Here is a 17,523-nt window from a genome sequence, read left to right on the forward strand (position 1 = left end):
GGTGTGCATATTTTTACATATATTTAGGTTTGTGTGTAATCTTGATAGGATTTCAAAGGTACACATTTAAAAATCAGAAAAGGGGAAGACAACATAATTTTCTGAAAATGCTATTAATGCATCAGTGCTATGCAAACCGTCAAGCAATGTACAAGGAATAGTTCAGAAGACTTTCAAAGAATTATCTTTTTTTAAAAAATGCAGACAAGGAGTGATTTCAGGCTATTCCAAAGAAACATCTATGAAAAATGAGCAGCTGATACTATAAAGTCTTCAAGCTGCACTTATTATAAAGCTTATAAAATCATACCAGCCTTTCATTCTTTCCTTATGGGACAGAGCAAAAGCAGCAGGCAGTTAGCCTGATGTGACAACCAACGCATTCAATTTTTGAAACAGTGTTTTTTTTATTATTATTAACATTGATGTAATGCAAACTACATCAAAACAGCAACTGCAGAACAAAAGGTTTGAATCTGAAAAATGAGAGTAATAGAACTCATAGCAAGAGAATGTGGCACAGATCTTTTTTCCCCCCAAAACTACTAATTGTACATTTCAAATTTTGTGATCTAGAGATTAAAAAGGATCAGCCCAATAGTTTTCTTGGATCTGATATAATCCAACAACTTGGATTGGAAGCGATATACAGTATATCTCAGCCAGGTTAGGAATGTGCCCCTTCCCAGCTTGCAACTTAGTGGTGGGGTTCAAAGTTTTTTTTACTACCGGTTCTGTGGGTGTGGCTTTGTGGGTGTGGCATGGCTTTGTGGGCGTGGCATGGCTTTGTGGGCGTGGCAGGGGAATGATATTGCAAAATCCCCATTCCCTCTGCGAGCGTGGCTTTGTGGGTGTGGCCATGGCTTTTTAAAAAAATATATATTTTTAAGATTAAGATTAAGATTAAGATTTAGTTTATTTGTATGCCGCCCTTCTCCGGGAGGGACTCAGGGCGGCGAACAATTCAAAAGGGGAAAAGGAGATACAAACACAATACACGTAATTAAAATACACAAGAGTCATACAACCATACAAGTCGAGAGGGGAGGGGAACTCATCAACCCCAGGCCTGCCGGCACAGCCAGGAACTCATCAACCCCAAGCCTGCCGGCACAGCCAGGTTTTGATGGCTTTCTGGAAGGCCTGGAGAGAGGTGAGGGTCCGAATCTCTATTCTTTTTTTAAACAAAACAACACATACAAAACAAAGCAAGAGAGGAAAAGAAGAACAACTTTCCTCCATTTCATCAAGCATGTCGTTCGGTTACAAGTTTTTGTGCATCAATTCTTAAATTTAGGATTAACATCACTGGTTTACATTAAACGTAGCTGAATGTTTCGCTGTCATTGAGCATTATACGTTTAGATTACCATTAATATTATTTCATTTGTAACAATCCTTATTTCCTTGAATTCATAATTATCTATCAAATAACAATGAGTCTTTAAACTATTATAGTATCACCTATCTCTAGGGTGACCAGATGTCCCACATTTGGCAGGACAGGCACGCTTTGTCATAATTTTTCCCGTGTCCCGGGCCGTTCCCAAAAGATCCCGCTATTTAATTTTGGTACCTTCTTCGATCACTCGCTCCCCCGCCCATCCGCTGCCGCTCGCATGGGCGGGGGAGCAAGCTCGCCTTTCCAGTCCCACTTCCGGACAAGCCGTGGGAAAGCCTCCACCTCTCCGAAAAGAGCCACCTCTGTGTGTGGCCCTCGGCGGGGTCTGGAAGCGGCGCCTCTCCGCCAAAGCATCCCTCATGCACTTCGGGGGCCAGTGGGCAAGGTGAGCGCAGCGGCCGGAGACTCCTCCGCGGGACCCCTTCCGGCTCCGTCCGCTTCCCAGCCTGTCCCGGCTCTCCTGACTCCTGGGGCCACCGCTTCTCTGAACTCACCCAGAGTAAGTGATGGGTGGGGTAGCGTAACGAGTGAGCAGGCAGATGGTGGTGGGATCTCCGCCCGCTGCACTGCAGCTGACTTGCCCCGGGCACGCTGGGAGGCTTTGGGCGTCCGGGCGGGAAGACGAGCCATGAGCAGATGGTGGTGAGATCGCCACCCGCTGCACTGCAGCTGACTCGCCCCGGGCACGCTGGGAGGCTTTGGGCATCCAGGCGGGAAGAGCCACGAGCGGATGGTGGTGGGATCGCCACCAGGGAACCACCAGAAGCCTTCCTGCCCAACACCTACTCTCCCCGGACTTGTTTTGAGCGCGGGGCGACTGATGGTAGTTTGCACTGGCCGCGCCCGCTCAAACTATCATCAGTCGCCCTGTGTTATAATCTGGGCACCTTAGGCATGCAGCTTCTGCCTCGGACCAGAAAAACTGTAACAGCAGCAACATGAAACAGCCTTCGCCACCGCAAGTGCCGGGGGAGGGGGAGGGACGGCATTTACCGCCCACCTTCACGCAGGAAAGAGCATATAGGATTCCTACCAACGCCCCCCCCCAGCATTTTATCGCCCCAACTTCTTCCACTTCTTTTCGGCGCGGGGGTTGGCGAGCCTTGGAAGGAGGAGATCGTGTCAATCCGGGGACGGGCATCGTCGGCCTGCCGCTTTTCTTTGCCACGTTTTTGCAAGCCTCAGCTTTTAAGTCTGGAGATTCTCAGACGGCCCTGAGCTTTGTGTGGTACGTGCACCACTTTTGTGCACTTAAAAGAAAGCAGGGTTTCCTTCCCGGGTGTATGGAGGGGAGGTCTTGTTTTCAGGGAAACAGGGTAATTTATTGCATATTTCGGTTTTTAATATTTCTTTCTGAAAAGCAGAAATAAGTATGGGATTCTTTTTCATATTGTTAATACTAGTTTTGTTTTTGTTTTCAGGAGAATTGCTGCTAGGCCGAGTCATCATAATTAAAAGAATGATAAAACATATGTTAATTTAAGGCATCTTGCATTTTATGAATACAGAAATATTTTGCTATTTTATTTGTTCTTCTTCCATGTCTAGATTAAGAATGAAGCCACCTTCTTGGCTTTGTCATTGGCCAAAAATAAGTCATTATCGGTACATGTTTCTGGTAGTAACCGACATACCAGCAGATGTGTCAGGCTCTGTATCTCTCCACATTTACTCTCTACAGTTTATAGTGTGCTGCTTTCATATTAAATGAGTCTTAGATCCACAATTTCTAAGCTAATCTTCTTCTTCTAATACAGTATGATAGGTGTGGCTAGTATGAGGCCATTAAGTAGGTTTGCATTAATAGAGTAGCAATAGCACTTAGACTTATATACCGCTTCGTAGTGCTTTTACAGCCCTCTCTAAGCGGTTTAGAGATCAGCATATTGCTCCCAACAATCTGGGTCCTCATTTTACCAACCTCAGAAGGATGAGAAGACTGAGTCAACCTTGAACCAGTGGGACTTGAACTGCCAAACTGCTGGCAATCAGCACTCAGCAGAAGTAGACTAAAATACTGCACTCTAATCACTGCACCACCACGGTTCCATTGTTGTGCAATTGATGCAATGAGATGCAATTGATGTAGCCCATTACTAGATGAATCCATTCCAAACTTAACACCATGGTATTACAACTTTTTTGTGTGTGTTTTCCAAATACCGTATTTTTGGAGTATAAGACGCACCTTTTCCCCTCAATAAAGAGGCTGAAAATCTGCGTGCATCTTATACACTGAATACAGCATTTTTTTGGCCTCCTGAAACCCTGCTCCTTCACCAAGATGGCTGTGCATACCTTGTAGAAGGCTTTCGGAGAGCTCCTGAGGTCTTGAGAGGGCAGAAATGAAACAAAAAAACGGCCATTTAGTGCTCAATTTTGCCCTCCAGCACTCTATAAGCTTCCTAGTGTCCCCCCCTTTTTTTTTTTACAACAGGCCTGTTTTCACGAAAAGTAGGCCATTTTTTGCTCATTTTTGGCCTCACTCCCACTCCTCCAGGAACACTCTACAAGCCTTCTAAGTTCTTAAAAAAATGGGCCCATTTTCACGAAAAACTGGCCTTTTTTGGGAGGTTTGCAGAGTGCAAAAACTTTTTTAAAAAAACTTTGCCTCTTCAAAACCTTGGTGCGTCTTATACTCCAAAAGATATGGTAATTTTACCCTGTTAAAAATATATATTTTCCTAGTTTGTAAAAAAAAAAAAAAAAAGCCAAAAAGGGAAAAAAATGACTGGTGCGCATGTAAACAGTTTTACAAAGATCAAAAGAAAAAAGTTAATACAGGTAATCCTCGACTTAGAACAGTTCCTTTAGTGACCGTTCAAAGTTACACCGGCACTGAATATTATGACTTACCACAGTTTTTCATGGTTATGACCTTTTACTGCATCCCCATGATCATGTGATCAAAATTCAGATGCTTGGAAACTGGTTCATATTTGTGACCTTTACCATGTCCCACAGAGTGGGGTTCCTACCAGTTTGGACAGGTACAGCCAAGTAGGTAGTAACTCGGCCTGTTACGCCCCTGAACTGGTTCGCTTGGTGGCACTTATGGCACCGCCATCTTGTTTTTTACTTCAATTTTTTAGTACTGCGCTGCGCACATAGCACGCATCAAGCACACATGTGAAGTGTGTCCCTAGGTCAATGGTGGGTTGCAGGCAGTATGCCCCGGTATGGGTGTATCAGAGCCTGCCTGGAGCTCTGGGTACCATTCCGGTATGGTGCTCCAGTATGGTGCTCCGGAGGGCCCACCCGCCTGCCCAAGCACCTTACCTGTCCTTTAAAGCCTTCGGTGCTTACGCACATGGTCCATACAGTACCTGCGCGATGCTCCGCCAAGCAGCTGGGGCATCACAGAGGCTTGCGGAGGCATCGCTGGCAGGTACAATGCATACGTGCGCCGTGTGTGTGTGTGCGCGCACTGCCCGCGTCCATGTGGCTGACGCTGGGCCCGTTACAACCATACCGGCTGAGTGAACCGGCAGTAGCAGCTGCCGGAACCCACCTCTGGTGTCCCAGGATGATGTGATCCTCTTTTGCGACCTTCTGATCAGCAAAGTCAGTGGGGAAGCCACATTGACTTAACAACCAGGTTACTAACTTATCAACTGCAGTGATTCACCAGAACTGTGGCAAGAAGAGTCATACAATGGGTCAAAACTCACTTAACAACTGTCTTACTGAACAACAGAAATTTTGTGCTCAATTGTGGTCATAAGTTGAGGATTGCTTGTACCTCTTAGAATAGAATAACAGAGTTGGAAGGGACTTTGGAGGTCTTCTAGCCCAACCCCCTGCCTGGGCAGGAAACTCTACACCACTTCAGACAAATGGTTATCCAACATCTTCTTAAAAATTTCCAGTGTTGGAGCATTCACAACTACTGGAGGCAAGCTGTTCCACTGATTAATTGTTCTAACTGTCAGGAAATTTCTCCTTAGTTCTAGGTTGCTTCTCTCCTTGATTAGTTTCCACCCATTGCTTCTTGTCCTACTCTCAGGTGCTTTGGGGAATAGCTTGACTCCCTCTTCTTTGTGGCAACCCCTGAGGTGTTGGAATACTGCTATCATGTCTCCTCTACATTGTATTAAGTGTTGCATTGATTCTCCTATATGTTTCAGGTTAGGCTCTTATCATGTCCAAATGCTTCTGTCAAGGAAATAAGACTTTTCACAGGTACCATATTTTTCAGAGTATAAGACAATCTGAAGTATAAGAGAGCCGAGGTGGCGCAGTGGTTAAATGCAGCACTGCAGGCTCCTTCAGCTGACTGCAGTTCTGCAGTTCGGCGGTTCAAATCTCACCGGCTCAGGGTTGACTCAGCCTTCCATCCTTCCGAGGTGGGTAAAATGAGGACCCGGATTGTTGTTGGGGGCAATATGCTGATTCTGTAAACCGCTGACCCTATGAAGCGGTATATAAGTCTAACTGCTATTGCTATAAGACACACCTAGCTTTTGGGGAGGAAAACAAGAAAAAAAATTCTACCTCTGCCTCCCAGCAATTTGCCTCCTTGCAGCAAACAGCAAACAGTCTGTTTCAATTTCAGCATAGCCTGATTAGCACAAGCAGCTGATCATGGGGCCTCCCAATGATCAGCTGTTTCAGGCTGCAGGGATTGTCATAGCCTATTACTGCTCACTGACCTGCCTCCGCATCTCGTTTTCAGCTTCTGGGCAGCTGGAATCAAAATGGGCAGAAAATAGGGCATGCAGAGGCCGAAAACAGGGTGCACAGAGGCCAAAAGTGGGACGCGGAGGCCAAAAATGGGGTCCGGGGATGCGGCAATAGGTTATGGCAATCCCTGCAGCCTGAAACAGCTGATCACCAGGAGGTGACAATCAGCTGCTTGTGCTAATCAGGCTGTGCTGAAACTGAAACAGACTGTTCACTGTTTGCTGCAAGAAGGCAAATTGCCGGTAGACAGAGGCCAAAGGGTGGTGGTGGGTGGGGCTACATTCAGTGTATAAGATGCACCCAAATTTTCACCCTCTTTTCGAGGGGGAGTGCATCTTATGCTCTGAAAAATACGGTATTTGGAATGAAGGAACTCACTTTATAATAAAGAGATTATCCAAACACAGTAGGAGAATAAATGCAGAAATCTCAAGCAAGGCATTTTACTTTACTTTAGAGGTCATCTACATTGGCTCAAATGTTCTAAAATTAGTAAAAGCGTAATATTAATTGCTTATTAATGAATATTCTTTGAAAGTAGATATGGTAATGGTTTTTTTCAGATTTCACGAGTGTCCATGCATTATAAATAAACTCAGAATTGCAGTGGCACACACATGCTTTAGTAACATTTGAGTTGAGCTATTAGATGCGTTGCCCGTGTGGATTCAGAGGCCTTCTCCTCTTGTACTGGAGCTCAGCTAGCTGACTACAGCATGTGTGAAGCATTGAAGACTTACCTTCCCCTTTCTTTGGCAGGCAACCTTGGTTTTATGGCTGGGGCTTCAATCTTCCACGAGGCCAAGCGCTCTTAGAGAAATGGAACCTAATTCCAGATGGAATAGACATTCTTATTACACACGGACCACCTCTTGGTAAGAAAACACTGAAACACGCTTATCTGATTCAGTTCAATTTATATGTCTCTGCTGTGTCCTTGGGGACAGATCACAATTTTCAGGCTTTGCTTTTTCCATGCAGCTCTTCAAATGTAAATTGGTGTGTTCCTGGGTGATTTTTTTTTTGTGCTGAAATACAGTAGTCGTCCATGTCTGCTTATTGCCCTAACATTAGTGAAGTCTCTTGAGAGAATTGTCCTTCGTTAATCACTGGGAATAAAATAATTCAAAGTTAAAGCGGAGTTAAATTCGCATTGCAAATTTTTAAAAGGCATCTCACTGCAAGTGAACGCTGTATCTCCCAACTCAAAGTTTCTACAAGTTAATAATCACATTTCTCAAGTGAATAGGGCACCATTAGATACTATCGAGAGCATTCACACAGCCAGGGGTAAAACAAACTCAAAAGGGCAGCCACAATTTGTGTTTTGAAGTTTTGACCTTTTTACGTGCAACATGTGTGGCGCTTTAGATCAGCTACCATCTTGACTTTTTTTACACTTCCCATTACAGGGCGGGGCATAACCTTTTCCTAGGGGGTCACAGCAACACTTGTAATAACAACACAAATAATTCATACACCATTCGAAAGCCCATCAAAAACTGAGTTTATTGACACGATTTAATAGTCAGTATGACCACCATTAGCCCTTCGAACAGCATTCAAACGAGGTGGATAAGAACACAACAAATCTTCAAACAGTTCTGTTCGATTTTCCAGATTTTTCAACACAGTTTCCAAATTCATTCTCAAAGTTTCAACCGAATATCGATTTTGATCTTGCTCCTGAATCATCAGAGCTTCCACTTCATCCTTAATTATGGCCCCAATGTTCTCTGCCGGATTGAGATCTGGCGAATTTCCCGGCCAGACGTCATTGCCCCAAAATTCGACATTGTTTTCCTTTAACAATTGCTGAGTCGCATTTGCATGCATGCAAGGAGCTTTGTCATGAAGAAAGACAGCCTCACCAACCACCAAGACATTGTCTGGATCACTGAGAAATGGAATGACATTCTCCAATAAAATTTTCTCACGGAAATAACTGCCATCCCAGGATTCCCCTTTATCCTCCAAAACCCAATGCAGTTTCTTGGCTGTGAAAATGACGAAAATCCCGATGCAAGTCGGATTGTGAACGATTTGTCGATATCGTTCATGTTTGGCGATGTCGTCGACGTCTTTAGCCCAAATTCGATCGTTCTGGAAATTCGGTTTTCGAATGGCATAAACGAAGAATTCGTCAGATGGCGCCAAATGAAGAAAATCTTCCTCGGTCCATTCAGACAACCAATTGCACAACCAAAGCCGATCTTGAACGTGTGTTTGAGTTTTCAATGGTTTGCAAATGACGTGGAATGGCTTCAAACCTTCTCGTTCTCGATATTGGCCGATTGTCCTTTGATCAACTCGTTTTCCACGAATTTGAAGGATTTCTTGGGCCACTTTTCGGTTTCCTTTTCGTTGTTTGCGACTGCCAGTTGCAATGATGGCTTTGCTTTCTTGGGACAGTTGCAGAGGACGCCCTTCTCCAAATTTTGTGAAACATTCTTGGGCTGTTTTGTTCCAATTATCAGTAACCCAATCCGGATGACGTTTCAATTTGTTTGCAATCCATTTTCGATTGATAAACGTCGCTCCAGCATCGCGAGCCTCTCGAAAGGCAATGCATTTTATTCTGTCAATGATCCTTTGTTCTTCCGAATCGAATTTTCCAGCCATTCTTAAAGCAAATTTAACATTTAATAGCTCATTCAATTCAGTTTTTTATGGGCTTTAAAATGAGGTGTCGCGGAAGTTGTAAACTGCTGTCGATCTTGCTGTGACCCCCTAGGAAAAGGTTATGCCCCGCCCTGTACAGAGGCCCCTAGATCTTTTATCTCATACCAGGGGTGGGTTTCTGCCAGTTCTAACCTCTTCTATAGAAGAGGTTCCACAAATCTACCGTGCCCTTTAGAACCGGTTCCAGCTCCCTCCCTCCCCCCGCCCGTCCGCACATCCTCAAGATGAAGAGCGAGAGGAGGAATTCTGGGAGTTGAAGTCCACAAGTCTTAAAGCTATCAAGTTTGAACTCCCCTGGGGGATTTTTTCTAAAGGGTTAGGGGTACAAGGGTCTTGTAACTTGACAGCTTTAAGACTTGTGTGCTTCAAATGCCAGAGTTTCTGAGCCAACATTTTGGTTGCTAAGCAAGAACGTTGTTAAGTGAGTTTCACCATATTTTACAAGTTGGCCATGCCCACCCAGTCACATGGCCAGCAAGCCACTCCCACAAAGCAGGCCACACCTACAGAAGAGATTCTAAAAATTTTTGAAACCCACCACAGTCTCATACCCAACTCTCATTTCCTGCCTTTCTGTAGTCCTTCTATCTAGGACTTAGCATATAAGCCAGAGGAGGTATGCTGCCGGTTCTGACTGCTTCTGGTAGAAATTTTGAGTAGTTTAGAGAATCGGCAAATGCCACTTCTGGCTGGCCTCGCCCCCATCTATTCACTGCCTCCTGAGTCCCAGCTGATCGGAGTCCCAGCTGATCGTCTGGGTCTTCTTTTGTTGCCCTGCACAGGAGAACAGAGCTGAAAAGCAGGTTAGTAGGGTGGGAATAGGGATTTTGCAGTATCCTTCCCCTGCCATGCCCACCAAGCCACGCCTACATTTCACTCCTGAATTCTCACCACCCAATCCCTTCCCCTCCAATCCAGCCTGCTGTGACTGATCTGGTTGGAACTGTATGAATTGTTCAGTTGAGAGAATGAATTGTCTCCTTCACTCCTCTTTCATTTAAAAAAAATCCTCTACCTTCTTTTCCAAATTACCCTTCTGATTTGCCTTTCTGTTCACATTTCATTCCTCTAGCAACCACCTGGTTGCACCATGTTCCGGTTCTTTCCCTTCTCGTTGGTTTATGTTCTTGCACCACTGTTAACCAGTGAACCTTGGCAATTACATATGGTGCCCTTGCGCAGGATTCTCACGGACGTCGTATTGTACGGCAACTTGCCCACTTCTGCTGTTGCAAAACTTTGCTCAAGCAAAGAGAGGCTTGAAATTCAAGTTGCCGTCACATGGCTGGAAATAATTCATTGTAAATGAGGTGGTGTATAAAAAGGCAAAAAGTATTTCTTTCCACTTCAAAAATTTTGCAAACTAAAATCCATGAAATTAACTTCTTCATTAAATTAAGCGTTATTTATGTTGAACATGTTTTTGTCTGCACGCAATGCCAACCTTCTGAAGCTTTCCCATATGTTTGCAACTTATTGTGTACACCTGACTACACAAAGTAAGAATAATTTATGACACCTAGCGAACACTAAGGCGACTTGCCTTAGATATTCTTCTCTTTCCATTCTTTTAAAATGTGGGTTAAACCGTGGCACGACAAAACCACGGTCCACTAAAGCGCGCCCGATTAAAGCGTGTCGCTGACGTCATCAGCGACGCGACAAAAAACACCGCGGAGAAAAAAGGGCGCTTTAAAAAGCGCTTTTAAAGCAAGCCGATTCACGTAAAGGTAAGGGTTAGGTTTAGGGTTAGGGTTAGGGTTAGGTTAAGGGTTAGGGTTAGGTTTAGGGTTACGTTAAGCGTTAGGGTTAGGTTTAGGGTTAAGTTAAGGGTTAGCGTTAGGTTTAGGGTTAGGTTAAGGGTTAGGTTTAGGGTTAGGTTTAGGGTTAGGTTAAGGGTTAGGTTTAGGGTTAGGTTTGGGGGGGTTAGGTTTAGGTTTACGCGTTAATTTCACCTTTACCTCTCACAGCGTGCTTTTTTCGTCACGCTGTGATGATGTCAGGTACGCGGTTTCGTCGAGTGCGCTTTAGATGACCGCGGTTTTGTGGTGGAATCGGGTTAAACAGTAATAACTGCAACCTCCATAAAAGTATAAATCAATGTTGCCAACAATCAACTTGGCAGTTAGATCCACAGGATTTAAAATTGTGAATTTAGTGGTCCCTGGGGTCCAAAAGGTTGGGGACCCCTGGTTTAAGCAACTGATGGCAAAGTTAGAGTTAGATGCAGGAACAATTTTGCTATCTCTGCTATTTACTAAAGCTGAGTCTGTGGCTTTACCTGGCACATGGTTTCATGAAAGGTCTCGGATGGCCATTCAGGGTAGATTCATTCTGCATGATACCCTAAGACCTCCAACTGTTGCCCTCAATCTCAAATCCTCAATCTCACAGAAACTCAGAGCTGTGCCTCCGTAATGTAGCAGCAAGTTCTTAAAATGAGCAAAATGAAGGTACTTATTAGAGGAATTTATTCGCACTACGGAACAATCTGCTGATTTTCACATAAGGCAAGCGTTCGCTTCTGTTTATCCCGGTTAAATATGTTTAATTACAGTTCCCAATATTCAGCTGAACTTTCCTTAGCTAAGAGAATTCCGTCCTCACTTTAAATTCAGCAATTCTCACCCCAGCAAGCCAGGGGTGGGTTTCAACCGGTTCGCGGCGGTCCCTGCGAACCGGTTGGTCGGCGAACCCGGAAGTAAGTAACTTCCGGGAACGGCGAAGGGCCCACCCGCCCGCCCACGCTCCTTACCTGGTTTTGACGAGTTCTGTGCTTCCACGCATGCGCAGGACGCATACAGCGCCAGCGCAATCCTCCAGGAGCAGCTGGAGCATCGCACAGACGCTAGTACGCATGCGTGCACCGCGCGCGTGCACGAGGATGCCGCCGGCGCCATTCCAACCAAACCGGTTGGAACGGGGCGAGAAACCCACCCCTGCAGCAAGCCTATCATAACTAGGAAGAAATGGAAATGGAAGAAAACACAGTTGCCCTTTTCTGCTTCCAGCTTCTGGAATAGTTCACTTATTTGCCAAGGACTATTTCCAGGACTGTCCTGGGGCGGTGTGTGTGTGTGTGTGTGTGTGTTTGTGTGTGCTACAGCATGTGAAAACATTCCAGTACCACTACATGACTGAAGCCCCACTCCTGTTTTGTACACACAAAAGGGCCAGGCATTGATCGTATTGTTATGGGAGTGGTACAGTGTCTTAGAGGTGAAGCTCTCACCTCACAATCAGGAAGTTGTAAGTTCAATCTTAGGTAGAGGCAGATAGTTCTCTCTCTGGGCACGCTGAGAATATATCTACTGAACAAAACTCTGCACTGGCGACAGGAAGGGCATCTGGCCATTAAACACTCATGGGATGATGGGTCATTAAAAGATGAGGATGAGGATTGATCGCATTGTTATGGATGGCACCTTGATTTTTTGACCCTGCACCCTCCTGCACCCTTCTGTTCATATCCCACCTGGAAGTGTGCTGAAGCTGGATTCTGCCATTCGTGTGAAGCTTCATTAGCTCCTCAGAATGCATCATCTTGGTTTCTTCAGCCATTATCCCCAGTCAGAGCTCTGCATGAAAGAAGCCACTGAGAAGCCACTGAGTTCAACCTATTGCTCTGTGCAGAAATCCACATTCACCCAGCTGAGTTCTTGCAGCCTCTGCTTCAATGTGATTTAATGGTTGGTGTTAGGTAAGCTCCCCGTTGGGAGAGCGAGTGCATTCAGAGAAGCATTGTGAGAGTGTTGTTGGAGAACACACAAACCAGCATACAGAGACACTGCAGTTTAAGTAGGCTTTTACTTTCATGGAAATAGAGGTATCAGTCCATCAAACAATCCAAGTCATACATGGATAAGACAGTCACTCATCAATGTCTTTCAGTTAAGGGATCCAAATAATCCAAATAACATAGTCCATAATCATACAAACAGTCTGGTGCTCAAAGTTTGCTAGCAGTTGCAAAACTTATAATAGCTCACGGCACTTTCTAACAGCCAGCTTCCAAAACACCCAGATCAGATCAGCCCAGTATCTAACAAACAGAGAGCTAACAGTCATTCTGGCTCCCTCTTATGGCCGATTGAGGAAACAGCAACCAATCACATTTTACAGTATGATTAAAAGAAACAGGTATAGCATTGTTACATGATTTATATATTGCCAACCCAACCGTTAGATTATATTCCTAACAGTTGGGAGCTCACCAATTCTCACAACTTTGGTCCACATCTGAAGTCCTACTACTGTGAAGAACCCCAACATTGAACTAGGATCTGCCTTCTTTGGGATGAAGATCACTGATCTGCGTCCATCTTTTTCAGACAACACAGAATTGTAAAAATAATATCATAACAAACATATCATACCTGGCTCAATGGGAATTCTCCTACAAGTTTCAAGATATGCCTTAAGACAGTGATGGCTAATCTTTTTGTTGTTGCGCACCAAAACTGTGCACGCCTGCATCCATAATACAATGCCCGTGTGACCTCCCTGGCGTTCCCCGCCCCCCGTGTCCATGCACTCAACCCCCTTTGCCCATTTTTGGCTTCCAGGTTTGTGCAGGAGGCCTCCCAGGCCCAAAATGGCACATAGGGGGAGGCCTCGCGCAGCCCCCCACACCCCATTTTGGCTTGCAGGTTGGTGCAGGAGGCCTTCCAGGTCCAAAATGGTGCACGGGGAACCGCGCAAGACCCCAAAATACAATGTGAGTGCCCCCATGCATGCACGCACACATCCTCATGCATGCATGCACATGTCCCCCACATGCACCCTTGCTCATATGCGGCAGAGACCTCCAAAATCAGCTGGCCAGCACAAGACATGCGCGGTGGAGCTGGGCTGGGGCGACAGCTGGTGTGCCCGCAGAGAGGGCTCTGTGTGCCACCTGTGGCACACATGTCACAGGTTCACCATCACAGCCTTAAGATAACTCCTCACAGAAAGAGTGGACAGTAGTTTTTATTTGTTTTTAACCCTGTCAAACGAAGTTGTGTATCCATTTAATACAAGGAAACAGCAGGATTGGGAGAAGAACTGAGTTTCCTCTGACATACCATAATCTCAGTCTGAATGGGGCCATAATCACTTGCCCCAAGATGAAGATCTTGAATAGAATTCCCAGGATTTTCCAAATATTGCCACCAAATTATAATTTTTAATAAGCCAGAAAGCAAATATTGAAGCCCTGAGGAATAATTATATTCACTGTTCTTAACTAAAGTCAACTGCTCCCTTCACACCTAGATTCGATCCTTTTCCTACAAATTACTGTCATTGGCTGACAACTCCTTTGTTGAATGCCTAAACTGTTAAGTGAATTCTTTCTCTGCTAAAAATCTGCATTTAAGACATCGCAATTATTTTAGCTCCATTACAAATATCAAAAATGGCATCTGAGCTTCTTTTATATTTTTCACTTGGGTTATACCCAGCGGTGGGTTTCAAAAATTGTTCGAACCTACTCTGTGGGTGTGGCCTCCTTTGTGGGAGTGGCTTGCACCCATGTGATCAGATGGGAGTGGCTTGCCGCCCATGTGACCAGATATGAAGATGCCGACGACACTTGTCAGAACCACCTTAAATTACCTCACACACAGCACTGGCATGCATAAGAATATGATGTAAACTTGTTTTTTAAAAGGCATCTTTGGTTTGCGTTAAAACAACCTCAACACACGCAATGTTCTGATTGCACCACAAACGCAGTAGTCATCCTTACCTTTCACAGAGGCACTGAGTTTTATAAATAGGAGCTTGATAGTGTAGAATAATCATATCCAAGGACCAGTGGTGGGTTTCAAAAAATTTTGGAACCTCTTCTGTAGGTGTGGCCTGCTTTCCAGGTCCACTGTGGAACCTCTTCTAACCAGTTCAGTAGATTTGACGAACCAGTTCTACCGAATAGGTGCGAACTGGTAGGAACCCACCTCTGGTTATACCCCAACAATAAACCACATCCTAATGTACAGATAAAAGAATAATAAAATTATCCGATACATTTTATTGAGACTTTCTTTTGCATTTTTTGACCAAAATTGTATATTTGCATTTATTAGAACCATCTCTATCTTACACACACACACACAGACAGACACAGACACAGACACAGACACACACACACACACACACACACACACACACGGAGCTTTTAGTGGGTAGATTGACTATAACACTAAGGTGACCAGGCATCCTGCTTTTGGCGGGATAGTCACGCTTTTTCACAATTTTTCCCGCGTCCCGGGGGGGGTGGGTGTTAAAAAACTCCCTAAGTGTTGTATTCTATTTTTTTTATGTACACCGAAGACAAATTCCTTGTGTGTCCAATCACACTTGGCTAATAAACTACTCTACTCTACTCTACTCATTTCTATTTCTATTCTAATAAGGAGTTTAGCTTCTCTCTCTTGAAAATGTAAGCTAGCATAATGCAAGCTAGCTTTAGCTTTCAAACAGTTCATTTAGTGACCAAAGTTACAATGGCATTGAAAAAAGTGACTGATGACCATTTTTCACACTTAGCGACCATTTTTCACACTTAGCGACTGTTGAAGCATCCTCATGGTCACGTGATCAAAATTTTGATGTTTGGCAACAGATTCATATTTATGATGCTTTCAGTGTCCTGGGGTCACCAAGGTGGCGCAGTGGTTAAATGCAGCACTGCAGGCTACTGCTAGATCAGCAGGTCAGCGGTTCAAATCTCACCGGCTCAGGGTTGACTCAGCCTTCCATCCTTCCGAGGTGGGTAAAATGAGGACCCAGATTGTTGGGGGCAATATGCTGACTCTCTGTAAACCGCTTAGAGAGGCCTGAAGGCCTATGAAGCGGTATATAAGTCTACTGCTATATTGTCATGTAATCGCCTTGTGTGACCTTTTGACAAAATATAAAAATTTTAATCAAGCCGCCCCCCCGCCCCCGGTCAATGGTGTCCCTCTTTACCAATCTGAAAATCTCGTCACCTTATATAACACCTCGTGCTTGTATACATCATCATTCAATTTTATTCGATTGTATGATTGTTATTCACTTTTATTTCTGTACATGAACAAAAATAAGTTTCCAGCTAGAAGAGCTAGATATAAAATGAAGTAGAGTCTTGAATTTGAGATATAAAGTTTTTCAGCACCTTATGAATTGTGTTTGTTTCTTATTTTGAAGGTTTTCTAGACTGGGTTCCTAAGAAAATGCAACGGGTGGGATGTGTTGAGCTGCTGAATACAATCCAGAGACGAATACAGCCACGACTGCATGTTTTCGGACACATTCATGAAGGTCAGGAATTGTATGCGTGTGTCTTATTTTCATGCATGAAAATTAAAATGAATAACACAAAGTTGTTGAGATATTCACTGGAGTAGGCAAGAGATATGTTGATTGATTGCACTTCAATCCCCTCTGCTTTGGGCTATAAAAAAACTTCTGTCACATTGAATAAGATGTTAAAAATCAGTCTTTGCACAGCGAGGAGCAAGAGTGAGTAATTGTGTCCCTAGAGGAGGACCAAAAAGGCTATAAGGCAACTGTACAATCATGGCCACTATGTTGACTCCCTACCACCACATATAGTCCCCCTATCGTGATCTGACAAAAGGGTGAACGACAAAACCGCGTCGGACTAAACTGCATCGCTGACGTCATCAACGCGGTGACAACAGCCAGTGCGGAGAAAGAAGGGCGCTTTAAATAGCGCGTCAAAAGAAAGCCGATTTAACTTAAGGTAAGGGTTAGCTTTAGGGTTAGGTTAAGGGTTAGGTTTAGGGTTAGGTTAAGGGTTAGGTTTAGGGTTAGGTTAAGGGTTAGGTTGAGGGTTAGGTTAAGGGTTAGGTTTAGGGTTAGATTTAGGATTAGGTTTAGGGTTAGGTTTAGGGTTAGGGGTTAAGTTTAGGTTTAGGGTTTACAGCGTGCTTCTGTCTCCGCGCTGTTGTCGCCCAGTTGATGACATCAGCGACGCGGTTTAGTCGGGCGCGGTTTTGTCGTTCGGCCTTTTGTCGGTGAACCCCTCCTATGGATCCCCTTGAAGGACCTACTTTTTATCAACTAGTAATGCCAACTCTAGCCCAGGGGTGTCAAACCCAAGGGCTGGGGGCCGGATCGAGGTGCTTAGATCTGGCCCAAGGAGGCTGCCCTGGGAACAGCAGAGGACTGGCCCACAGTGTCTCCGCCAGCGAAAACAGAGCTCCTTTTTTGCTGGCAGTGGGTTGCAGGAGGCTGTTGCAGCCGAAAACAGAGCTTGCAAGGATCACGCGCGGCTTTCCCAAGCTCCGTTTTCAGTAGAAGAGGGTTGTAGGAGGCCATTGCAGCTGAAAACGGCACTCGGGAACCTGCTTTCAGTGGCAGAAATATACAGGTAGAGTAGTCCTCAGCTTACAACAGTTTAGTGAGCGTTGAAACTTATAGCAGCCCTGAAAAAAGTGACTTATGCTCGTTTTCCAAGTTATGGCCTTTTCAGCGTCCAACGATCATGTGCTCAAAGTTCATATGTTTGGCAACTGGTTCATATTTAGGGCTGTTGCTGTGTCCCAACTTCATGTACAGTAATCCCCTTTTGCCACCTTCTGACAAACAAAGGCAACGGAGAAGCAGATTCCTTTAACAAACTGGTTTACCAACTCATCAACTGCAGTGATTCACAATTGGGCTCAATTGTGGTCATAAGTTGAGGACTACCTGTTTAGTGTTGGCTCAGACTCTACAATGGAGCTCTTTCCACTAAGTTGGAATGCTTTTTTTCATACCAGCAT

General features: G+C 44.7%; 1 protein-coding gene across 3 annotated transcripts in view; it reads left to right on the top strand.

Moving 5' to 3' along the window:
- MPPED1 (metallophosphoesterase domain containing 1) overlaps positions 1 to 17,523 on the top strand; it is an 87,985-nt gene that overhangs the window by 64,389 nt on the left and 6,073 nt on the right. For all 3 annotated transcript variants that reach the window (XM_087722205.1, XM_087722206.1, XM_087722204.1), the window contains 2 exons: positions 6,845 to 6,960; positions 15,941 to 16,054. In XM_087722205.1, the coding sequence (XP_087578331.1) occupies positions 6,845 to 6,960; positions 15,941 to 16,054 (230 nt within the window). The remainder of the gene's footprint in view (positions 1 to 6,844; positions 6,961 to 15,940; positions 16,055 to 17,523) is intronic.

The sequence above is a fragment of the Thamnophis sirtalis genome, unplaced genomic scaffold (genome assembly GCF_051295495.1).
Source record: "Thamnophis sirtalis isolate CommonGarterSnake01/CBP01778 unplaced genomic scaffold, rThaSir2_p1.2 scaffold_9, whole genome shotgun sequence".
In the NCBI taxonomy this organism is placed as follows: Eukaryota; Metazoa; Chordata; class Lepidosauria; order Squamata; family Natricidae; genus Thamnophis; species Thamnophis sirtalis.